Source organism: Macadamia integrifolia, chromosome 12 (genome assembly GCF_013358625.1).
Source record: "Macadamia integrifolia cultivar HAES 741 chromosome 12, SCU_Mint_v3, whole genome shotgun sequence".
Lineage (NCBI taxonomy): Eukaryota > Viridiplantae > Streptophyta > Magnoliopsida > Proteales > Proteaceae > Macadamia > Macadamia integrifolia.
This window is the reverse complement of record NC_056568.1, coordinates 25800696-25822618: the sequence shown is the minus strand read 5'-3', so window position 1 is coordinate 25822618 and position 21923 is coordinate 25800696. Positions and strand designations below refer to the sequence as shown.

The 21923-nt window shown below is 38.3% G+C and overlaps 1 protein-coding gene across 3 annotated transcripts; it reads right to left on the bottom strand.

Moving 5' to 3' along the window:
* Nucleotides 1–373: 373 nt before the first annotated feature.
* Nucleotides 374–20828, bottom strand: LOC122058182 (phosphatidylinositol transfer protein 3-like). 3 transcript variants are annotated; one of them, XM_042620723.1, is made up of 7 exons: nt 20530–20828; nt 18875–19051; nt 18092–18268; nt 17562–17660; nt 17184–17426; nt 712–1165; nt 374–627 (listed from the first exon to the last, which is right to left on the bottom strand). In XM_042620723.1, the coding sequence occupies exons 2-6, from the start codon at nt 18941–18943 to the stop codon at nt 761–763; spliced, it is 993 nt and encodes a 330-aa protein (XP_042476657.1). In that variant the 5' UTR covers nt 18944–19051; nt 20530–20828; the 3' UTR covers nt 374–627; nt 712–760. The 3 variants fall into 3 exon arrangements, with proteins under 3 accessions (XP_042476657.1, XP_042476656.1, XP_042476658.1); XM_042620722.1 differs by having other exon boundaries at nt 374–1165; XM_042620724.1 differs by lacking the exon at nt 20530–20828 and adding an exon at nt 20419–20509 and having other exon boundaries at nt 374–1165.
* Nucleotides 20829–21923: the final 1095 nt, after the last annotated feature.

The following is a 21923-nucleotide window of genomic DNA, read 5'->3' as shown; positions in this document are numbered from 1 at the left end:
CAACATAGCACAAAGTGGGCTTGTGTATAGATATTCAGTCCATTCATGCCTTGAGGATGACAGAAAAAAAGATTACAATTGCTGATAGCGTAGAAACAGACTTTGGCAAGTTTCCAAGTATATAAACCAAATGAGCATGATTGTATGATTGAAAATAATATATAATCAACATAACACGTACAGCCTCTCCGTTAAGCAGGCCGGGGTATGGGTGCATGCAATACGACCCTCCCTAGACCCCGCAGTGGCGGGAGCCTTGTGCACTGAGTATGCCTTTCCTTATAACAAGTATAGGTAATCTCTTCTTTTTTTACCCCTTCTATTTCTGCAGAGACTGGTCGGGGTTTGAATAGGATTTGAGTTTAGTCCCTTCTGAAAAATTGTTCAGTTAAACAAACTCTCCACTAAACTGTCCACTAAATGAGAATACAATAATTTCTCAACAGAGTTGTCCACTAAATGAGAATACAATAATTTCTCAACAGAGTTGTAGTTACAACCAATGATGAAATCATGAAATTGCCTAAATACTTACAAGGGAGTCCAAATAGGATGGATGTTCCAACTAATCTTATTTTCTATGTTGGATTTCTCAAAAAAGTGATCCATCAATTGGAGAATCTTTTCCTACATAGATTTCATCCAAAGGAATTGCAGTTAGCTGAGCAGCATAGATGTCTAGTTTTGAAGGTATAGGGATCAAGCCCTTACCTTTGTTTCTCTAGTTTCAAGCTGACTCACTCGTTTGCAACACCTCTGTCTAAGCCTCTGTCAAAACGAGTGCACCGTCTTTGCAGGCACTCTGGCCTGGTATCTTCTCATCTGACGAGCCATCAATATCCTTTGGGTCAATTCCATCATCCCCAGAGGAACCTTCATTATCTGAACCACGTCCTGAAACCGATAACTCTGATTGCGGGAAATCAGACAAAACTGATCGGGTTGAATATCCTGAGTTAATGAAATCAAACATCTTCCTGTCATCCTCTTTCATCTTCTCACCGTATTCTTTGTAGTCAAACCCAACTGTGTTTCGCCCACCAAATGCAGATTCAAGTTTGTCCATATCAAAAAGTTCCTGCATTATCTTCTGGCTTTCTGGGTCATTAGAATATACAAACTTCACTTTCTTGTACGTCTTGGGCTCCAGAAAAGGTTTCACCATCTGCCAAAAAAATTATTTAACTCTTGTTTGCAATGCAGTAGATTCAGGAAGAAAATTCAAACTCATGGAATTGAAGTACTATTTATTGAAGAACTGAAAACAGTAAATTCAGAAACTACTTAATATAAGGAATTTGATCCCAAAGCAACTGCATTCACTAGCTATTGATAATTTGAGATTGCCAAAGGCCATGCAATCTTCCCCAAGCAGCAGAAGCTATACGAATTATAACAATTCCTCCTTACTATACATCCTTCATTCAGAACTCTCCACTCAAAAAGAAAGGACAAAAAAAAAGATAGATGGAGAGAGAGGAGAGAGAGAGTGAGTAGAAGCAACAGCCTTTTTTAGTAACATTCGAGATAAAGCATGAAAACTAAATCAGCCAGCTGGCAATTTATAATTCCATAAAAAATGAACTGGATCAGGATGTTGAAATTTCTGAGATTGTTACAAATTTTGCTCGATGATGATACTAGGCACCGAAAATTTAAAAGTATTCCCACCCCACCCCCTTTCCCCAAAAAACAGAAATAAGAAGAGAGGAAAGAAAGAAAGAAAAACAGACTGACCCACAAAAGGCTTAGTTGGGGTCAGATCAACAGAAAAACAGAAAATGTTGACTTCAATTCACTGTGGTGACAAGTTCATTTACATAAGCTATCCTAGAAAGTGTACCCCCATCATATGACTGTCAGGTGACTTCCGACAAAGCAGTCTGACAATTTCAACCCAATGCAGGAAAGCATAATTATTAACCGCTATTTGTCCCCCAAAACTATTAATTTAGCAAAACTTCCTGGGCTGCAAAGAAAGTATTCAATTAAGTTTAGTGAAAAGCATTAGGGATCAGAATGCTCCCAACTAGGAAATACTTCAACCTACTTTTTCTAGAGTCCTACATTCATGTGTTAACCTATGATCTGCTGAATGGCCAAACTTCTAAAGGGAAAACTGTTCACAAGCACACCAGATGACACAGTAAGATTAATGTACAGGAAATACCATCCAACCTTACTAGGTAACCATAGGAACTAGTACGACCATCAATCACAACAGAAGAGTAGTAAAGTGAATGCTATCCTATTAACTTATCAACTTTCTCAATCTGCTACATCTTTTGCTAAAATAATTTCAACAACCATCTTCCACATGCTAATCAAATATCCAGCAATTGGGTCCCATTACAACTGCAATTAGACTTCCTGATTATAAGTAAATCCCATCATACATTGTGCATCAATCAAAATTCATAAGGATTTACTACAAACAGAACCAAATTTAAAATCACTTTGCAGTGATACTCAACAGAAACTCTCCTTCCTCGCAATCCAAACCAGGAAGCTATAAAGGATGCAACCCTTGATCATGAAAGCATTAACGCTTGTACCATATAAAAAAAAAAGCATTAATGCAGAAAGATGATAACTCTTAAATAGGGTACAGGAGGGCCAAGTTTGGGTTGGGGAATTGATAAAGTTTTAACCAAATTGAGCCCGAGCCTGATTACACTCAGCTCATTTTGGTTCAAAGTTGAGCCCAAATTCAGGCCAATTTGCACACCTACTCTTAATCAGCCATTGATCTGTTGCATTAAATGTATTTACAAAGAAAATAAGCTTCAAAATATCTCTTCATAGTTTTTCATAGTTTCTGTCTCCCGTAAGTTTTGAATCTAATACTTCCCCAAAGTTGATTATAAAGCGAAGTAGTAGGAAATCTTTAGTCCCACATTAGTTATGGAAGTGAGCACATATAATAGGAACTACAAAGGTAGGGTTCCATGCAAGAAAAAGCTCACTAAGCTCGTCTCCCGGGGAGGGGGGGGCTGCTTGTGTAAGTGTAGAGCTGAGCAAGGCCGGGTAATGCATAGCATGGTGAGACCAGGCCTCTGTGGTGTGATTATCTTTTTTCTGGCGGCCTGACTTGAATCCAGAATTCCTTCGCCGATGTCAGATGAGGTTTTTTTTATGTCAAATGTCTTTTCCCAACATCGGTCTTTGTTTGTTGAACATCGGGATGAGTATATTCTAAGTTGGGGTTTGTCAAGAGTGTACCGACATGTTTTACTCCGTCAAACCTTTAATGGGGTTTCACCGACATCGGATGAGAATCATCCGATACGTTCCGTCATTGACAATATTTTGTTGTGCATCATCCAGAATGCATTAGACTTCGACAACAGCTAGTTTTTTGGTCTCTCTCTCTCTCTCTCTCTCTCTCTCTCTATAAGACACCTTTTCGGGCCTCTTAACAAGTGTTTTTAATGGACCTCTCTCCTTTATAAATAGAGGGCATTCTGGACACTTTAGATATGATATTTTAAGTGTTCTATTCCCTCTCTCCCACTCATTTATTTACTATCTCTGTTTTGCCTCCTGGTCTACTGTTTTAAGAAGTGTTATGAGTTCGATTACTCTTGTCAATTGAACATAACCTAAGTGTGTCCCGTTGTGGCCCAGTAAGAGTGCAACAACTACTGTAAGGCTTAAGGAGTTGTTTCATCTTGGAGGTCGATTCGCAATAACCCATATTGCACCAGGGAGACTACAATCTTAAGATGACTGGTGGCACAACTCAACCCCACCATTATTCTTATCTGTATCAAGTGCAATGTTTGCAGTTGGCAATTGTTCTTGATTTTCTGTTCATGTATAAAGCTCTCCTACAGTATGTGGTCGCTTAATTTCAATTGTTAAGTTGTTCAGGTAAGTCCTATATTCTCAATGTTTTCGGTGTTATATAAATATTCTTAAGATCATAGTATTGAGATTATAGGAGTATGGCTATTCCAAGTTTTCCTAATACTACCATTGTTCCAGCAATGGAAACTTAAAGATAGTTCTGATTTTGGTAAGATTGTCACTCAAGGGTTCTAATGACAAAAGATGGAAGCAAAAGATAAAATTTGCTTTGGGACAATTAGGTGTGTCGATTGCTTTGACTGAAACTATATCTGCAGAGAGTGATGATCCTACTCTCGAAGCCAAGACAGAATCTTGGTTACAAGCGGACTACCAATGCAACAATAGAATTTTGAATTCACAGTCAAACGAATTATGCAATGTATATGCTTCTTATGTAATGTATATACCATATCTACAGTAGAGAAGAAATATGTATTGGAGGCATGGTTCAAAATCTCACCAAGATCTCGGTTATTTCGTGATTTTTTTCTTGGCCGAGACGAGATAGGCTACGAAATACACTTTGTACATCGTCTAGGTTGAAATCTCAGTATCTTGGCCGAGATATCGGTATCATCTCGACAAGATACCTAAATGTTACATTGTAAAGGCTACAAATATCTGTCTCGCCTGTCTCGTCTGTCTCAATGAAATCTCGGTTCCATCTTACATTTTGAACACAAAGTCACACTATTGGCCTTTAATTAGCCACATCATCATACATATTGCCCTTCAAATCACTCCTACAGCAAGATCTACACATTCCAAGCTTAAGAAAGGTAAAGTTCTTTCCCCAAAATCATTTTTTTTTTAAATAGTACATAAATACATGTTGGATGGGGCTAGATTTTTTATATGTTGGACATTAGAAGCCAATCTATGACCTCACAGAGTCGAAATTTTTTTTGGTACATAAATATTTTTTTTTTGGTTTAAAAATGCATTTTCTATTAACATAAACTGTTACTTTTTATGGTAAATATACCTTTGATGGAAGTCAATTATATATATTACTCACCATTGGCTGTTCTACGACTCTATTGGAGTGAATTTTTTTTTTTAATTGTTAATTATTTATTTTAATTTTTAGAAAATTAGAAAAATAGATTAATAATTGAAAATTAATTTTAAAAATAGGGGAAAATATTCTGTTTTGATTTTAAAAATAAAAGAAAAATAAGAGATTAATATTAAAGTGTTTTAAAGCATACATGATACTTCTTATATTATACCATATCCAGAACAGTTTGACGGTTGCTGCCAAACAAGAGTGCAGCTCTAAAACAATGTCATGTTCTAATATTTTTGCAAGTTTATGTTCTAAGCATGTTTATTAACCTTAAAACAAGCTACCCACCAAGTTTCAGGTCAAAATATAGCTGTTTGACCACCGAAACAGTCAACCGAGCAAAAAAAAAAAATACACCAACTCACCGAGATCTCACCGAGTTGGTGATTCTGAACCCACCGAAACACCAAAACAAAATGAGATTTCAAACCTTGATTGGAGGACTCCAGTAGTAAAAAGAAGTACATTTTGTCTAACTTTCTTGATTTTGTTATGAAAGATGATATCAATGTATCTATTCAGGTTGATAAGTTTCAAGTTCTGGTTACCAATTAGGCAAAGAAAGGCATATTTCAACCGGACAATTTCGTGGTTGGCTCTTTATTAGAGAAGTTTTCTGCGCCCTAGAATGTGTTCAAAATCAATATGAAGCACAAGAGGAAGGATTGGAGAAGATGGAGAAGATGGAGAAGATGCACTAGAAAAAGGACAAGGTTGACAAGGCCAAGGAATATAAATCCAAGGCTAATCTTGTGGAGTCCGGAAAGAGCGAGCAATTTGGCACCTTCATGTTAAGAAGGAAAATGAATTCAAAAAACAGATAGGAATTGATTCATGTGTGACACAATGGGTCACTTCAAATGTGACCGCCGACAATTCAAGAAGAAAGGCAGCAACAAAGCCAAAGTTAATTTGACAGAGGCAAAAACTTTTGCAGCAATGGTAACTCAAATAAACTTGGTCAAAGACCAAAAGAAAGGATCATTGACACGGGTGCTCCCAAGTACCAAGCACCTGTGGGGATCAGAACTCATTTTTCAACTATTCTACAGTTGATTTGGTGATTTAGCCTATATGGGAAATTGCCAAACCTCATGTGTCATTAAAAAATGCCAAGTCACTCCATAGTTTACTTCAGAAGAGACTTTTGTGCTTAAAGACCTGTTGCATGTGCTAGAAATCCATCACAACTTGGTGTCAGGATCACTCCTCAACAAGGAAGGACTGAAATCCTCAACAGAGGTTGATAAAGTTACTATGATAAAGAATGATGTATCTAAGGGGAAGGGATGCTTGTCCAATGGGATTTTTTGTACTTTAAGTGTATCTAAGATTATTAATGAAAATTAAGTACCTCTTCAGTTTATTTGATTTGAGCCTTATGATAAAGGGCATGCTAGATTAAGACATCATATTGCACCATATATTATTAAGAGATTATATAACTTATGTCTCATAGAAGGCAATACTAAACCGACATTGGATAACTATCAGTTTGTGTGGAGGCAAGTTTACTAAGAATCCTCACAGGTCAGTAGAAAGACAAGTGAACTTTTAGACTTGGTGCATGGTGACCTAGGTGATTTAAGTCACATGAGTCAAGGGGAGGTAAGAGGTATTTTATTACCTTCAGTGATGACTACTCTAGATATAAAATACACCTCTTAAGGACTATGGATGAGGCAGAACATGTTTACATTTCCTATCCCATTAGATGGAGGTTAAAATAAATTGGGCAGAAAGATAAAGAGATTTAAGGACCAATAGAAGGACTGAATATAGAACTCAGTCTATCAAAGTTTTGTGAGAAGAATAAGAAAGCACATAAGACCTCAGCCCCTTACCAACCCAAATCAAATGGATTTGCAGAAAGGAAGCAGGATGGAGGTTGATGAACAGTAAGCTCCCCACAGATGAGTTGATTACCTGCAGAGGTGTTCAGTTTGGCATCCCAATGTAAGTTGTGTACTTGTGAATCAGAATCTATTCTTCATATATCCTTGGAATGCAATCACTCAAGGGTGGTGTGGGCCAAATTTATTGAATGTTTCGGTATCTCTTGGCAACCTCAAATGACAATCTGTAATCTGCTACAATGGTGGAAGTATAAAGTAAGTAGTATTTCCTTGAGAGGAGCATGGTTGTTTGGATCCGTTCTAAATCCATTTAATTTGTGGATTGAAAGAAATTTTGATCATTTGATTTGTGGATTGAAAGGAATCCATTTAATTTTTGGTGGATTGAAAGGAATGGTGATGCATATTTTTAATTTGGTCTTGCGTGATCTTTCAGAAGTGAACCCCAAAAAAAGGGGATTAGTGATATCAATTTTGGACTTGATATGTTCAAGAAAGATTGGGTCTGACAACTAAACCAAAGCCATCTCAGAAGATGTCTGAAGTTTCTTGGTGTACCACAAGTGGGTTGGTTAAAGCTGAATGTTGATGGTTGCTTGTTGGGGATCCCAGAGAGGGTTGGAGCGCAACTGTTCAGGGATCACTTGGGAAGAGTAATTTATGCATACCAAGAGTTTTTGGGCCACAAAACAAAATTTGAAGCGGAATTTTCTGGTCTTATCTGTGGGCTTTACAAAGTTAAGGTGGCAGCCCATCTGGAAACTCCCCAGGCACTCAATCTAATAAGTCTAATATAAAATCCGTTTTGGCTTAGGATGCTTAACCTTAGGCTAAAAGGCAACTTCCCTCGTGACAAGAGCCAATATGAGTCTTAAATCGTTGCTAGGCACCTACCAAAAATAAATAAATAAATCCACGCTAGGTTCTAGAAACACATTTTGCAGTAGTGCCAATAGCTTCTTTGTTAAAGTGTCTAGGTTTGATGTATCTAGACCTGTGACTCATCTTTATGCTAATTGTAACCCTAATCTCTCATTATAAATAAAGGTGGCCTCTGTCATATTAGACAAGCCGAATTATTCTCTCATTCTTTATTTCAACTTGGTATCAGAGCCAAACACACTAAATAGTTTTCTATTCCGCTGCCGCCACCACCAACAGGGTTCCCACCACCACTCTCGAGGCTTCGGCCACCCTTGATCAAGCATGGTAGACTAAACCATGCCCCGTGACTAACCACCTAACCCTACCACCTCTACCCTATGCTATCACTAGCGCATCCCGCCACGCCTCTGCCACTCACCGCTGCCCTCCACTGCCCATATGGCCCTTTGCCCAGTGCTGCTGTCCAAGCATTAAAGTATTGGTATCGGTAACCGTATCAGTTGGCTAAATTAAGATACTTATTGGAGGGTATCATATCGTATTGGAGACACGCTAAGATATGCTCAAGATCAATGATTGAACTATTAGAATTGGTCATTGTACCGGTCGACTAAATTTAAGATACGCATCGGAGGGTATCGGATCATGTCGAAGATATTTTAAACCATGCTACTACCTTGTGCCCTACCCTGCACTACTACCTTGCGCCTTGCCCTGTGTTGCTACCTTGCGCCGCTGCTTTAAGTCATTGCCTTGTGCCTCTGCCCTAAGCCATTGACCTCGCCACTGCCTACATCGCAAACTTGCATCGTGCCCTGCACCACAGCCATATGCTACTACCCTTCGTCGCCTCCTGGCGTCGCTTGGTACCTTTTGCAACCTCCTGCTGCTCGAGCCACCACCGCCTCTGGTGCTTCTACTCTATTGCTTGCTTACATCCCCTGGTGCTTCTGCTCTATTGATTTGTCTCTATTGATTCATCCCCATCTTCCACCCTATGGCCAAGGGTGACAAGATCACAGTCATTGTCGACTCTGGAAGTGGTGAAGTACCTCGTGTTGGGACTTCTATCAATCACCCCTCTCTAAACAGGTCCAACGAAGTTGAATGGGTGCAATTGACATCCCTGGTAGCGTGCCTGCCAACTGACCTTTAGGGTTAATAATTTTTTCAGGATATTTAATTGGTGCCACACCTCGACCTCCTGATGGTCCTACTCTCAACACCTGGTTGGCCCATTATGCATTGGTTATGTCTTTTTTCCTCAATTCAACGGAGCCTACTATCAGCTCCAATTTTGTTCTGATGAACTCCATCTAGGAACTCTGGGAGGCTGTGCTACAAACCTATGCCCAAACAATTATGCATAGATTTATAACTACATCGTTAGGGTTGTGAGACGACTCAAAAGGATCTTTCCTTGCCTGCCTACAATGCCACCCTGACCTCTTTGTGACAGCAACTCGACTTCTACCATGCTATTCCAATGGTTTGTGCACCACATACAAGAGCTTTCCAAATTGAACGGGAAATGGAGTGTGTTTATGACTTTCTCACTGGCCTCAATCCTGCATACGATCTGATCCGTGTTCAGATCCTTGGTCATGATACTTTTCCTACTCTGTTATAGGTTTATAATCTGTTACAACATGAGGACCGTCACCATTCTGTTATGATGCCGACAATGACTCCTCCCTACTCTGCTTTGGTCTCTACTCCTGTTAGTGTTGACTCTACTAAGTCTACCACACCCACACAGGAACCAGTTAAATGTGATTACTGCGCTACACCTTGTCACACTAAGGAGACCTATTGGAAGCTATATGGTTGCCCTAAGGGAGGAGGCCATGGTGGGAAACAAGGATCTACCAGCCCTAGGCTCCTCTCTCTGAGACTATTGATGGTTACATTCTTAGCCTAGCTCCTCCACCTACCAGATCGTCTTCCACTGTTCCTTTCGCCTCAGTTCAGCTACAGGCCCTACAGCGTATGATGTCTAACCTGGGGGACACCAACCCTTACAGCTTCCCATCTCGCTCAGTGAGGTATTTTCCATATTTCTCCATCCCCTGCACTTTTTGCTAGTCCGTCTTGGCTCCTTGACTCCGGTGCCTCGGAGCATATGACTAGTTCCTCATACCTATTTTGCTCCTACCTACCTAGCTCTGGTAAGGACAAATTCCGGGTTGCTAATGGCTCCTTGTCCGTTATCTCCAATAATGATTCTGTCCAATGCTCCCGTACTATTTCTTTATTTTCTGTTCTTTATGTTCCAAAACTTAATGCTAACCTGCTTTCTATTTATTGTGTTACTGTTGAACTCAATTCTTGTCTCTTTTTATTCCAATTATTGTCTTTTTCAGGATCTAGTGACAAGCGCAACGATTGGCTATGGTAGGATGCGGGACAGGTTATATTATCTAGAACAACCCGCACTGATGTGCACACACCCCTTTCTACTCACACCCTTCTAGTAGTTAGTGTCCTTCAAAAAGTGCACTAATGACATCAACACCTTGGTCATCCTTCATTTCACACTTTACGTTTTATATCCTCAGTTAATAAAGCATTGTAATCCTAACAATTTTTGTTGTGAAACTTGTGAACTTGCTAAACATACTAGAACCTCTTATTCTCTTTCATTTAATAAAAGTGCACGTCCTTTTCTATTATGTCCCCATCTAGGGTTTCCAACCGTGATAGTTTTCAGTGGTTTATTTCATTTATTGACAATCGCACCCGCTTAACCTGGATCCTTCTTTTTCGTCATAAATCTGAGGCATTCCAATGCTTTGAATCATTCCTCACCATGGTCCGGACCCAATTTGATGCCAAGGTTTGGATCCTACTGAGTGACAATGGAATTAAATATATAGATGCTAGCTTCCGCCAATACCTTGATAGTCAAGGCCTTGTGTTTCAGACTTCATGTGTTCACAATCCTGAACAAAATGGTATTCCTAAGAGGAAGAACTGGCATCTTCTTAAAATCTCACTCCCTCCTGTTTACAATGAATGTTCCTAAGTGTTACTGGGGGATGCGGTCCTTACTGCTGCCTATCTCATTAACAGGGTTCCCTTCAATGTCCTCGACTTAAAAACCCCTATTAGTCATCTCCCATACCCCTCCTTTGCCTCCTATCTTCCCCATAGGATCTTTGGTTATGTCTGTTATGCTCACAACTCCACCCCTGTGCGTTCTTAACTTGATCCTCGTGCCTTCCGTTGCATTTTCCTTAGCCATGCCGCTACCCAAAAGAGCTACAAGTGTTTTCACCTCCCATCTCGACGGCCCTTTGTAACCATGGATGTCACTTTCCATGAATCTGAGTCCTATTTTCAGTCACCTCTTGAGGGGGAGACTAGTATGTCCAAGCTTCCTTCAAGTCCATTTGTCATTGACACTACTCGTCTTAAAGGAGAGCACGTTCTTTAAGCAGAGCCACCTCTCAAGGAAAGCAATAAAGGGGGCTTACTTACATATTCTCACATGGAGAAATATCCCACATGCGACCCACCACAGCAATCAATGCTCCTAGATCCACCTCCTGTGTCTCAATTAGGTAATATAGATCCTCCCATTGGTGTTACTGATATTCCTCCCACTGATGTTATTGATATGGATATTCCCATTACTGTTAGAAAAGGTGTTAGGACATATACTAAGTATCCTATTTCTAACATTGTTTCCTACTTATCCCGGTCTCCATCCTACCATTCCTTTATTTCCACTTCGTCCTGTGTTTCTATTCTGTAGGATTAGGAAGAAGCTATAGCTAACACTGAGTGAAAAGGTGCTATGTTGGAGGAGATGCAGGTTATTCAGAATAATGGTACTTGGGAGATTGTTCCTTCTCCAAAGGGCAAGAAACTTGTGGGGTGTAAATTGGTCTTTACATTGAAGACCAATGTAGATGCCACTAGTGAGGGGTATAAGGCCAGACTAGTTTCCAAGGGCTTTACTCAGACCTATGGCATCGACTACTAGGAGACCTTTTCTCCAGTGGCTAAGATGAACTCTGTTCGTGCTCTCCTATCCTTTGCTGCTATCCTTGGTTAGATATCAAAAATGCCTTCCTGAAGGGGATTTGGAAGAAGAGATCTATATGGACATTCAATCAGGCTTTGAGTCTCCATCCACTATTGGAAAAATATGCCGGTTACAGAAATCTCCTTATGGTCTAAAGCAATCTCCCCGGGCCTGGTTTGGTCGTTTTCTCAAGGCTATGCTGTATTTTGGTTACAAGCAAAGTCAGGCCGATCACATTTTATTTGTCAAGAGCGATGGTGATAAAATTACTGCTCTCATCGTTTATGTGGATGATAGAGTGATCACAGGGAATGATTCTGAAATTTCAAAGATCAAGGCCCAACTTGCAATAGAGTTTGAGATTAAGGATCTAGGCCATCTTAAATATTTCCTCGGCATTGAAGTTGCTCGATCTGACAAGGGTATTCTCATATCACAAATGAAATATGTCTTGGACCTACTTAGTGAGACAGGTATGCTTAGGTGTAAACATGCTGACTCTATTATTGAGGCTAATCATCATCTTGGCAATGATGGTGGAGACCCGGTTGACCAAAAAAGGTATTAGCGACTTGTTGGCAACTTGATTTATCTCTCTCACACCCATCTAGACATTGCATATGCCGTAGGGATTGTTAGTCGATACCTCCATACTCCGTTGTCCACTCACCTTGAAGCAGTGTACCGTATCTTAAGATAATTAAAATCTATTCCAAGGAAGGGCCTCTTGTTCTCAAACAACAGCAATGCCAAACTCGAAGCCTTTATTAATGCTGATTGGGCAGGTTCTGTTGATGATCATCGCTCTACCTTTGGTTATTGCACTTTCCTAGGTGGTAACCATGTTACCTAGAGAAGCAAGAAGCAATCTGTGCTCTCGAGGTCGAGTGTTGAGGTAGAATACCATGCTATGCCTCAGGGGATTTACGAACTCATCTGGGTCAGAGCTCTACTCAGTGATTGGGAATTGTTACTATTGGTCCTATGTGGCTCTACTATAACAATAAGGCTACTATCAATATCGCTTATAACCCGGTTCAACACAACTAGACTAAGCATATTAAGATCGGCCGGCATTTCATCAAGGAGAAGCTGGAACAAGGTTCCATTTGTCCATTTGTCACCTCAGAGAATCAGCTAGTTGATGTGTTCACGAATGGTTTTTCATCCTCTAATCTGCAAGTTGGGCATGCGTGATATATATACTCCAACTTGAGGGGGAATGTTAAAATGTCTAGGTTTGATGTATCTAGACTTGTGACTCATCTTTATGCTAGATGTAACCCTAATCTGTCATATAAATAATGGTGGCCTCTGTTATATTAGACAAGCCGAATCATTCTCTCATTCTTTTATGTTAACTTTCTTCTCACCCTGAGCCCACTTCTGATCGGTCTTCAATGCTTTGCACCTAGCTTGCTCAGTCAAGATGTTGATAGGATCAAATACACAGTTGCCAAGGGCCAAGGCATCACTAAGGTCAGGCTAGGTAGAAACTACCCAACCCCAGTAGGATCTCCAAACAATACTCCAAATGATCCCTGACGTATGATACTAACACCCCCAACAGTAACTATAAAACCCACACAAAGAACAGCAATTAAGAATCGTAACACCCTAGCCGCAGGTCACAAACTAGGTCAAGTTTGAGAAAATTTATATCTCACTTATAAGGTGTAAAATAAAACCCCAAATTACTGACCTAACCTGGAAGCTGCATGACGAGATATGAGACTTCTTGAATATAAGGGCAAAATAGGAGATTTTTATAACTCGATGAGCAGGCCTCTGATTGCCTCTCACCCTTTCCTTGGGCATCTCAACTCTCAAGTGTTTAGGCACCCCACCCCTCAGTCAAAACCCTTTCAGCCATGGAAGAAAACTCTTCAATTTCATTAATCAAAATCTGACTCTATGGCTTACAATCGGTTATAAATGTTTTTGACAGCCTTGTACAAATTGGCAAGTAATGAAATTGGAAACAACTGAAATAGGAAAGTAACATGAAAGGAAAATAACTAACTAAGAAACTAACAATTAAAACACTCCTAAACTAATCACTTGTCTAACAAGAAGAACTAAAAACGAAACAAATAACCAAATAGATTCTAACAGCCGAGATCTAGCTCCTTTCCTGCTGCCTAAGTCTCACAAAGAGACAGAATTACAACTCATCTCTTCAATTGATTGGAAGGGCTTTGGGGCTTCTAGCGGCTGATCAAAATATGAAACAAATTTTCAGTTGAAAACCTTGCTGGTGGCTGATCAAAATAGGAAACAAATCTTCAGTTGACAACCTTGCTGCCTAAGAAAGCTGGAATAGAATCCAAGAAGGAGCTTCTTGATAGACTGACGTGTCACCCATATTTTGGGCCAGCAACGGAGCACACATGGCCCCCCTCTTTGGAAGCTCAATCTACATCAGTCGCCTTGGTCACCTAAGCAGGGCACCTTGTTGGTGTCGCCTTGCATCCGATCCCCCTCCAACGCCTTGGGTTGCCTAGATGCCGTGACAATTATGCCCAAATATGATGGATTTTCCTTTAAACTTGAAGATATACTAGTTCTTGATGCCGCCAACCAGAATACCGTTGTGATACATCCATGGTCATCCTAAGAAAACATCTGTCAACTGCATTGGAATCACATCACACCATACCTGCTCTTCATAATTATTAAATATCAAAGCACGGAACATCCCTGATTCACTCTAGTGTATTACCATTAAGAAGAGAAATATTATAAGGATGAGGGTGCTTTTCTATACATAGCTTAGCCTTGTCAATAAAGGCTGTGGAAACCACTTTGACGCAACTCCTTCTGTCTACTATTACCGATTCACCTGTGACGCCTTAGGTCCACTGTTCATACAGGTATAGAATATACAATATCTCTGCCAGTCCTCTCTCTTAGTTTCTTCTACCAAGATACTGCTAACCATGTAGACCCCATATGCTTCCTCACCTTCCTCAAGATACAGCCAACCACATAGACTTTGAGCATTTCTTCAGACATACCATGGCTTTCTTTTGTGATCGAGTCGGAGGAACGGTTTCATCAGCAGCAGCAATCTTCCTCATATGTGGCATTGATATAGAGTAGGATACTAGGAGGAAGGGTGGGGTCTTTTGCTTATTTGCACCTTTGATGTGGTTTGACTGATTTCACACTCATGATGTACTATTTTGAAATTCGATAATATCAAATAATTTTCTCTGTTTGTCACTTGCACCTGCATATTTTAGTTTATTTCATTTATTTTTTTATGTTATAGTACTAAATCATGTGTGACGTAGGCTATCTTTGAGAAATACACAGGCAAGGAATGACGTACACTACCAACCTAGGGTATCAAACCCAACTAACATTTTGATTGTGTTTTTTCTATAATCTAAAGGTTCTATTGTGTTTAGGTATGCTTACATAGGGTCTCTTCCAAGTTTCAGCAAAAACTATGACCATTTGACCACCGAAGTGGTCAAAGGAAACCACGCACCGAAACCTGAAGGATTTCGACCACAACATATTTCGGTTCTGACCAAGGTCAAAACTGACTTCTTGAACCTTGCCAAACAAACCCGATATGCACCGGGACGAAGCCAGCATGGTTACTAAGGTCTGACACTCTGACCCACTGATAGACAACTAAACCATGACTTCTACCATTGAAATTCCAGCGTGTTCTGGACGTGGGGGTTTTCTAACTGATTGTTGCTTCTAGTTCTTTTCTAATTTTAAAGCTCTTTACTCTTTGTGGGCCATAATCCATAGGCCTCTTTGTCTATTTGTAGTCGTAAAACCACACAAATAGTGTTAAGGATGAACTCAAATGCCAATTCAAATCCCAACCAAGAACTTTTGGTACCATGAACTTGAGTACATATACATCTAAGCATAGTTGTGATGCTATCTAGGTGATCCTAGGCATGGTTTAATAACTCAAGCGAAACATGCGAAATCTCGCATGTTTATTTTGCATGTTTCGCAGGTATCGCCAGAGGTCGAAACGAAACCTCTGATGACTTTCAAAAATCCACTGTTTTGACTAGGTTTTGACTGGTTTCGACCATGTTTCCCTTGTTTAGACTGAAACATGAGAAATTTTGACCTTCATTTGAGCATTTTTTCTCCCAAGTGTGGGAAACTTGGAGAAATAGTGGATATTTTCATTTTTTGACTACCAAACTCGGGGAAAAAGTGTTTTGGCACATTAATAAGGAAATACCACCTATTTGAATCCAATAAAAATAGTTTAAAAATCAAATTCCCAAAGGATAAAAGTCAACCCCCTCGTCCAAGAACAAAACTGGATTTTGATTGTAGGGGCGATTTTCAACTTTTAAATGCTAGGGTTTTTCTCAATTATGAAAATTTTATAAATCCCAAAATGTTAAAACATTGCTAAAAACCAAACGTCTGGTAAAATAATCTTTTGTTTTGATATCCCTAAAATTATTTTCATTCAAATGATTTTAACAGCATTCGCGCACTTTAAAATAAGTTTGACCCGAGCATAACTATGTCATTACAACTCAGATTTAAGTAATCTTAGACTTGTTGGAAAGTTGGTTTTATGTTATACTTAATACAAAAAGTCTCATGTAAAAATAAAAATCATTTGACCAGTCAAACTTATTATAAAATAAGAGCATTTCTCTAAATGTTGATTCTTTATAACTTAATGTGACTTAATGTTGATTTTTTATGATTTGATGTGGCTAGATGTTGATTTTTAATGACTTGATGTGGATTAATGTTGATTTTTTATGATATAAGGTATATATAGCTTACTAAATAATGTAAAAAAGATAACATGCGTGCCTTGAGGGTAGTGAGTCGCTACTTGGATGGAACCGCCTAGACACTATTTGGAATTGAGTCACTACTTTCGAGTGCTAAGTAATTGAATCAATACTGTTGAGTGATGATAGATAATTGTTGATGATGTAATATTTTTATTTATTTTGGATCATTTGGATTATGTCTTATGTTTTGATGTAGATTGTATACTATACATAGTCATTACGTAGTATAGTTTCAGAATTCAAGTCAACAAGTCAGCGTAATGATTATCGAACCTTTGGTTCACCACACAAGTAAGACTTTATGTGTTTCTTTTATGAAACTAATGATGTGAATGTGTTAGAAATGTTTAAAATAGGATGTACATAAAAAATCAGACAAAAAAACACTGTTTGGGGGTTGAAACCTAAGTTTCCACCATACCGGGAAAAATTCCCCCGTATCCTTGAAATTTCCCAGCTTTTAACCGAAATTTAAGCCTCCCCAAGGGTCGAAACCCGATACCGTGAACCTTGATCCTAGGTGTAGGAGGAAGAAAGCAATCAAGACGACACCAACACAACTATGCATCTAAGTAAATTCAATTTCCAAGCTAAACACAAAAGTTCAAAGCTCAAAATGGTTGAGCAGTAAAGTAAATGAAAAATTAAGATGTTCTTAAGAAAATTAATAACAACAGGTGACATACCATCCAAAAAGATTCAAAAATTTTTGGTGGGTTATAGAGGATTGCTAGGCCCAGCCTCTCAGGGTAACAGTTCTGCAATACATGAGCTGTTTCACGAGTGACCTTCACCGATATGCTTGCCATTGTCCACCCTTGAAAGTCAATTAGCCATACCATCTCCTCCTGATCTGGAGCCAAATTCATTATGGCATTCTCCATACAATAAACCAAATATTTTATCTGGCCTCTTGTTGAGGTTGTGTTCTGTAGAAAGAACAGTCACAATTTAATCATGCTTCTCCCATAACAAAGGGAAATTAAGGAAATAACTCATTTAAACCATATGTGGTCCCCAAACATTCCATGTAATCAAAATGGTTCGCATCTCATGCTATATACCTGGAAACCAGGTCTCATGACAAGAACGGGCCTTCCATACTTGTCTAAGTAACTGGTCCTGTAGATCTTTCCTGTCTCAGCTTCACAGGCAACATCTTCCTATAAAGCATGAAAGTAATGATTTCAGTTACCAAATAAATGAACCCCATCCCTCTCTTGGAGATAATTCTGTCAGCTTGTCAGCAATTACATATCAAGCCCAATGTCACAAATTTGGGAAAATCTCACACTAAAAGCTCTAAAGTCATGAACACGGATCAGGCTTGCAAAATGCAGCTGAGCAAGTGTGCCACAAGGCACAATTCTGAAGCATCGTAAGCAGCAATAAATTTCCATTCCTCCTCCGCATCTAAAAATAATTAAAAGGTGGGAGAAGTTGAAACTTCCTTGTAGTTATAACAAAATTTGTATAAGTTCTCTTTCCAGGGTAGAGAAAAGTGATTGGAACACTTCGTTAACAGCAGAATCTTAGACAATGAAATCTTAATCATCCAAAAGAAGAACAAAAGTGCATAGCAACCGTTGCATACCCAACAGATCTTTTCTGGTTTGTAATCAAGCCTCCATTTCAATGTTTCTTTCAGCATTTTACACGCCTTCTTCGCATTCCAATTCCTTGATCTGAGATACCTTAGAATTGAAGCATCTGAACACAAGTTTGGTAGCTTGTCCGCAATAGGACCCATCAGCTGTCTAACTTCATTAATCTGAAAGAAAGTGGCAACCACCATTAGTTCCCCCAATAACAGTTTCTCTTCATTAAGTTCTTTGTCAATGACATTCCAAAAGCATTTCTCAATTAAGGATAGTCCTATACTCTAGATGGGTGGAAAACACCATGAGGCAGGACAGGAAATCTTCTACAACCAGAGAATGATGAAGCTTCCATCACTGCTCTCTTCTACGTACAGTATGCAAAAAAAAAATCTGGCACAATCGCTCATTGAAAGGGTCTGAGACCAACTATTTTGTGCATCCCAGGCAAGACATCTTCCTGACTAGATGCAACAATCACATCTCCATCCTTGGAGAATAGGGAATACAGACCAACCAGAATACTTCCAAAAGGATGACCACATTATCAAAAAAATTGTTCAGTCACAATATTCCCTTGAAGAGAACATATTTGTCATCAAAATAATTCCCTTTTTCAAGAAAAACAGTCAAGACGCAGTGAAGGCAAGAAAGATGGATTAAACGTTGCTTCCCGTCCTGACGTGTTTATTCACAAAAAAACTAAAAAACTAACATTTTAATGACAAATATCAGACAATCATTTTTGAAAAATCATTGCAAATGCAATTCAAATGTACCTTGGCTTGCTGATCTTCATATGAAAAAGTTTTCTCTACCCCACTTCGTTGCAATTTCATGGAAGACATGTTCCCCAAATTAAATGGACGTAATAAACAGCTGGAGGTGATAGTAGGAATCAATCACAACAGTTCACCAACAATTCCATGGTAGATAACGGGGAAAATGTGAAAGCTCTGAAAGAAATATAGGTAAGTCAATAAGTCCACAGGAAATAACATGTATATTAAATGAGTTCTGAAGAATGCACAATAACTTATACCAGCATGAAAAAAATCTAAGTGAATGAAGTTTTACATTTTCAACAACGAAGCTTCTTTTGAAAAGGTTGGAAGCATAATCAATTGGCTTTTTTTTTTTTTTTTTTTTTTTGGGGGGGTTGGGGGGTGTGTGAATAACAATTCAACAATTGTTTTTTAATAAAGTAAAGGTGGTAAAATCCATTGAAAGGACTTGTCATGCCCAATTTAGAGCACCCAAGTAATAAATCAGTTCATGGTTCCCCAGTCAGAACAAGGGGCAAGCCTAAAGTAACTTCAGTAGAAGTCATGGGAAAAGACATGCATGGCCTAAGATTAACAACAAATATGGCTCAGAATAGTGTATATTGGTCAAAAAGAATTCATATAGCGGAAGCCTTTAGTTGGAATAAGGCATAACTGAGACCGAGTTGTATGGCTTCCTAATCAATTGTCAAAGTATGAGTATCATCATTCAGCTAAACAATGCAGCAGAAATTGTGATAACACAAATAGTAAGTTAAGATAGATAATGAGATATTAACCTAATCTTTTAGCACCACTATAACTTGAGAATTATAGATTGACTGATTCAAATGTGTGAGAAGTTCAAAGATGAGGAACATATGTCTAAATGAAAATGTCTCTAAAGAGAGAGAAACCAGCCTGAGGGATTCAGTACTTTATTTGTTCAGTCTGGTTAGTCAAGGAGGGAGATGAGTGTGACTGTGTGTGTGTCCCTGCAAAGTCTACTTCAGTTACAATAAAACAAAGCAAACATTTATATCCTTGTCTGAATGTCAATAAGTTGTAACAGGAAAGTCTACTTAAGTTACAATAAAAATAAAAAAAATGGCAAATCACAGCAAAAATGCCCCCAGCCAATTTCGAAGTTCTACACAGAAATTTGCAACAAATTAACCATAATTTTGTTTACAAATCTAGTCACAATGTCTGAAGGCCCTTCCAAGTGATCAAACTATACAGATCAGCTTGCCTTTCATTTGACAACATCCTAGTTGGGCACCAAAAAATCTCATAATAATTGAAAAAAAGTTCCTACAGCCTTTTGGGTACATAAGAGGGTAAAGATAATTCTGGAACCCTAAGTTTACAGAATTCACACACACACACACACACAAAAAAAAAAAAAATTCATTCAAACTTTGAGAAGATAAACAGTAACCCAATCTATATAATCAAAAAGGAACGAAAAATAATCACAGATCATTGAGAAAACTGAACTTTACTGATTCTGAAAGTTGAATCGCACAACCTCAAATCTACAGAGGGGAAAAACTTACCGATGTGAAGAATCGTAATCAAACTCAAAGAAAATTGGATATATAAATAATGCTAAGGGAATGACAACATCTAAAATGGGGAAAAAAAAAAAGAAGAAGAGAAATCCATACCTTATCTTAGAGGAATTTCAACTTGTCCAACAAAGAAATAAGCTCATTCTGAGAACAGAGAAAAGCTAAGTGGAACCATGAAATGGTAAGTTATCAACTAACCAATTTTGGAAGAAATTTCTTCACCACAAACGAAACCCATAATCCGATATTTATACTTGTTGACCAGCCGATGTGGCACTGACAGAAGAAATGATAACTTCAAAATCATTCAATACCTAGACATGCGAGCATATGGAAACTGTACCATGTGGGCTAACCTGTTTAGCAACCACATGTTCATTTCCAAATCTATGGGAGGCCCTTTGGGTAATAGAATTGAAAGGGATTCCAACTGAAGCAGATGGTTTTGCCATGTGGACCTCTGCGATTTTGATCATTGATATTTGAACCCATCTTTGTAAAGCTAACATGGTCCACCGAGGGCATATTTGGCATATAACCTATGGCACTGCTTATGAACAAGAAGAAGAAGCCAGAATCAGGGGGAAAGAACGGCTTCTGGCTTCTGGCTTCTGGCTTCTGGCTTCGGGCTTCGGGCTTCGGGCTTCGGGCTTCGGGCAGAAAAGATTCCAAAGCGCCCAAGAAACTTCGAAAAAATGCACCATAATGAGGCTTTTCCGTTTTCCGGAAGAAAAAAGGTATTCAAGACGAGAAAAGAAAATAAATTAAAACAAAAAAATCTAGAAGAAAGAAGAAAAAAATTAAAAATAAAAAGAAAATAAAAAATTATGTATATTTAGCTATCATTAGAAGAAAATTAAAAAAATATATATTTTTTCTTGTATAAAAAATTAAAAATAAAAAGAAAATAAAAAATTATGTATATTTAGCTATCATTAGAAGAAAATTAAAAAAATATATATTTTTTCTTGTATTTTAGGTAAAACTATTTTTTGAAATTCAAAAAAAAGAATATTCTATTGGTTCAAGACATACCAAACATAGTGAGAATTTTTTAAACAAAAAAAATAGTATTTTTCTTTTCTTTTCTTTTCTTTTCTCCTCTTGGCTAATCAAACACAGCCAAAGAAAAATGAATCTAAAAAAGAGAAGAAAAGAAAAGAATATAAATGAAAAGCAAAGAAAAAAAAATGTGACTACCAATAGAAGAAAAGAAGAAAAAAGTTTTTTTTTTTTTTTAAGGCAAGACTGTTATTTGACAGCAAAAGAAAACTTCACAATTCTGAAGGTGAATTTTGAAATTCAAAAAAAGAATCTTCTCTTGGTTCAAAACATACTAAAGATGATGAGAATTTCTTAAATCTAGAAATTAATACATTTTTTGTACTTTTTTCTTTTCTTTTCTTCTCTTGGCTACCAAACACAACTTTAATGGAAAATAAAGGAAAAGAAAAGTTTAGAGATAATGTTTTTTGTGGAGTGTACTGTAC

Bases quoted from the DNA above. Each gene is read 5' to 3' on its own strand.
- LOC122058182 (XM_042620722.1), bottom strand. From the start codon at position 18,943: ATGTCTTCCATGAAATTGCAACGAAGTGGGGTAGAGAAAACTTTTTCA. The intron at 17,661-18,091 runs GTATGCAACGGT...CATGCTTTATAG, and splicing joins AACCAGAAAAGATCTGTTGG to GAAGATGTTGCCTGTGAAGC. The intron at 1,166-17,183 runs GTATGTCACCTG...TTTTTTTGGCAG, and splicing joins TTTTTGAATCTTTTTGGATG to ATGGTGAAACCTTTTCTGGA.